At 40.0% G+C, this 2,672-nt stretch overlaps 1 protein-coding gene across 1 annotated transcript; it reads left to right on the top strand.

Moving 5' to 3' along the window:
• Positions 1-1,174: 1,174 nt before the first annotated feature.
• On the top strand, positions 1,175-2,365 carry LOC127528478 (piggyBac transposable element-derived protein 3-like). The gene has a single exon (XM_051929407.1). It carries the CDS (start codon positions 1,175-1,177, stop codon positions 2,363-2,365), a length of 1,191 nt encoding a protein of 396 aa, XP_051785367.1.
• The last annotated feature ends 307 nt before the right edge of the window (positions 2,366-2,672 follow it).

Below are 2,672 nucleotides of genomic sequence, written 5' to 3'. Positions count from 1 at the left end.
CACTAATTTTGTATATTTCCAAAAACAATTTTCTACATTAACTGAATGCCTTCCGATTCAAAGTAACATTATTTTGTACTTTATCACAGTTCTGTTTACATTAGTAATTCCATCATTTTAAAAAGAATGCTTAATTTTGTGTGTTTTGCCGCAGTAAGTGAATTTTATATTTTGACATGTTATAAATTACAAAATTGAAATAAATATATTTTGTTTCTTGAGTTAATATTTTTGCCTTTAATTGATATTTTTTAGAACACTGACAGCTTCAAGAAAAATATCAACACCAAAACAAGAGCTCCCTCTCAGTGGATCTATGGCCTGTGAGAGGGTAGCAACAGCAGTATTTTGAATTGAAATTGGAGAATCTGGGATTTCTACTGTTGCATGCATTTCATGATGAGAAACTGGTTCATCCCAGTCAATTCCATATTCTGTGAAATCCGTCTTATTTAAGAACCCACTGTGACACAGGTGTCACCATGACTTTAAATGTCCTGGAAACTTTCTCACACAACATTATCCTTGATTTTACCTCATTAGGCCCCAAAGTGACATGTTCGTAACTTCCTGGTGCAGTCCCATGACACTCTGTGAATTTGGGTACACATGACACCATTTTCAAGATGGCCATGTGCAGGGCAACCACACCTGACCAAATCATCTAATTTCAAACGTCTTATTTTTGGTAACTAAAGGTATGTTTCAACCAATTTAACAATTCTCATACTTAAATAAGACGTCAAATATTACATTTAATATGTTCTGACAAGATTTTCTGAAGAAACTGATATAAAACAAGTTACGACAACACTGATGTCACATCGGGCATTTAACCTTAACATAGCCGTGGAAAATATGATGTGATGTATTTGTCACAATAAGAAAAATTTTCAATTCAAAGCACATTTAAACAAATATAGCAAAGTCAAATGTATAAAATAATTAATAATATATGTTACAAAACAATTTTTAAATATCTGTAAGTAAAACGAACAATTTTACAGTAGTCCTAATTCAATGCAGTTCTATTAATTTGTTTGTAGTATGGCTAAACGTACAGCGTTCAGGATGCACTAGACATCATCTTTGGAGATGACAGTGACTTTGAGAGATGTGAAGATAGCTCAGATGAAGACCCTGAAGACCCAGATTACACTCCTAGCAAAAAGACATGGAGAGTGATGAGTCAAGTTTGTGTGGTGATTCAAACAGTGAATCAAATTATTTAGATGAAGTACCACAAACATACATGAACCCAGGGCAGCAAAATACTGACCAAAGAACTGACGGAGGAACTGTACAAGAAACTGACCAAGGAAAAAAACTATTTTCTTGGAGAAAAAAACCTTTTGAAACCCCTGAGTGCACATTCAAAGGCCAAAGTGTCACACCTCCAGATGATCTTTTCACTCCCCTGGAGTATTTCAGAAAGTCCATAACACCAGAAATGCTTGACTCACTGAAGGAGCAAACAAATTTGTACAGTGTACAAAAATCAGATCACCACAACAACATTAACACCACTGTTAAAGAACTGGAAATACTGATTGGCATCTACCTGCGAATGGGTCTTTGCCAACTACCAGGAAATCGTGCATACTGGGAGAATGACACAAGGTGTCCCATCGTGGCTGACAACATGTCACGTAACGGTTTTCAGACCCTTCTGACAACTCTACATTTCACTGACAACACTGATCATTCAAACAGGCAAGTTGAGGATAAGTGTTGGAAGATCCGTCCATGGCTAGATATGTTTCGCAAACAATGCCTGGATATCACCCCAGAGGAATACAACTCTGTTGATAAACAAATTGTGTCCTTCAGAGGGACACGCAGCCCAATAAGGCAGTATGTGAAGGGCAAACCCCACCCATGGGGACTGAAAATTTGGGCCTGCTGCTCCTCCTCAGGAATCCTCTGTGATTTTGTGGTTTATGAAGATGGCACTGGGAAAAAAACTGTACTGGGCATGGGAAGTGACACTGAGGTCAAGCTGTGTGAAACTCTCCCATCAAACCAAAACTACAAAGTCTTTGCAGACAATTTTTTTTCCTCAGCACCACTGGTTCTCAAGCTTCTTGAGCGACAGATCTACTTTGTAGGGACACTCCGTAGCAATCGCTTGGCTGGTTGTATGCTTGAGGATGACAAAAGTCTTGCCAAGAGAGGCAGAGGATCTGTTGATGCCAGGGTGGAGAAAGGGGAAAGTATGGTCATTGTGAAGTGGTACGACAACAAATCTGTTACCCTGATCTCATCCTACTGTGCAACTGAGCCTCAGGGCAAAGCTGACAAAGCATTTGTGGAGGTCAACAGGTCACACATTGTGAAGGAGTACAACACATTCATGGGGGGATAGACCTCCTTGATGCATGTGTTGCAAGGTACAAGTACCACATGAGGTCACGGAGGTGGTACCTCTACCTCTTCTGGCAAACCATCATGTTAGGCCTTGTTAATGCATGGTTGATCTACTGCCGTGACTGTAAACTGCTTGGTGTCCAAAAGCCACTGAAACAAAGGAGCTTCCAGGCAGAGGTTGCCACTAGCTTGATTCTTTTGCAGGCACAAAGGGGTCGCCCAACACTTCATGCCCCATCTCCACCACTGCCCAAGAGAGTGTGTGTTGGCATTCCGGTTGATGTTCACACTGACCAGGTTGCACA

The sequence above is a fragment of the Erpetoichthys calabaricus genome, chromosome 1 (assembly GCF_900747795.2).
Source record: "Erpetoichthys calabaricus chromosome 1, fErpCal1.3, whole genome shotgun sequence".
NCBI classification, from domain to species: domain Eukaryota; kingdom Metazoa; phylum Chordata; class Cladistia; order Polypteriformes; family Polypteridae; genus Erpetoichthys; species Erpetoichthys calabaricus.
This window is presented reverse-complemented; position numbering and strand designations above follow the sequence as displayed.

Excerpts from the sequence above, each read along its gene's own strand:
- LOC127528478 (XM_051929407.1), top strand. The coding sequence starts at position 1,175 with ATGGAGAGTGATGAGTCAAGTTTGTGTGGTGATTCAAACAGTGAATCA.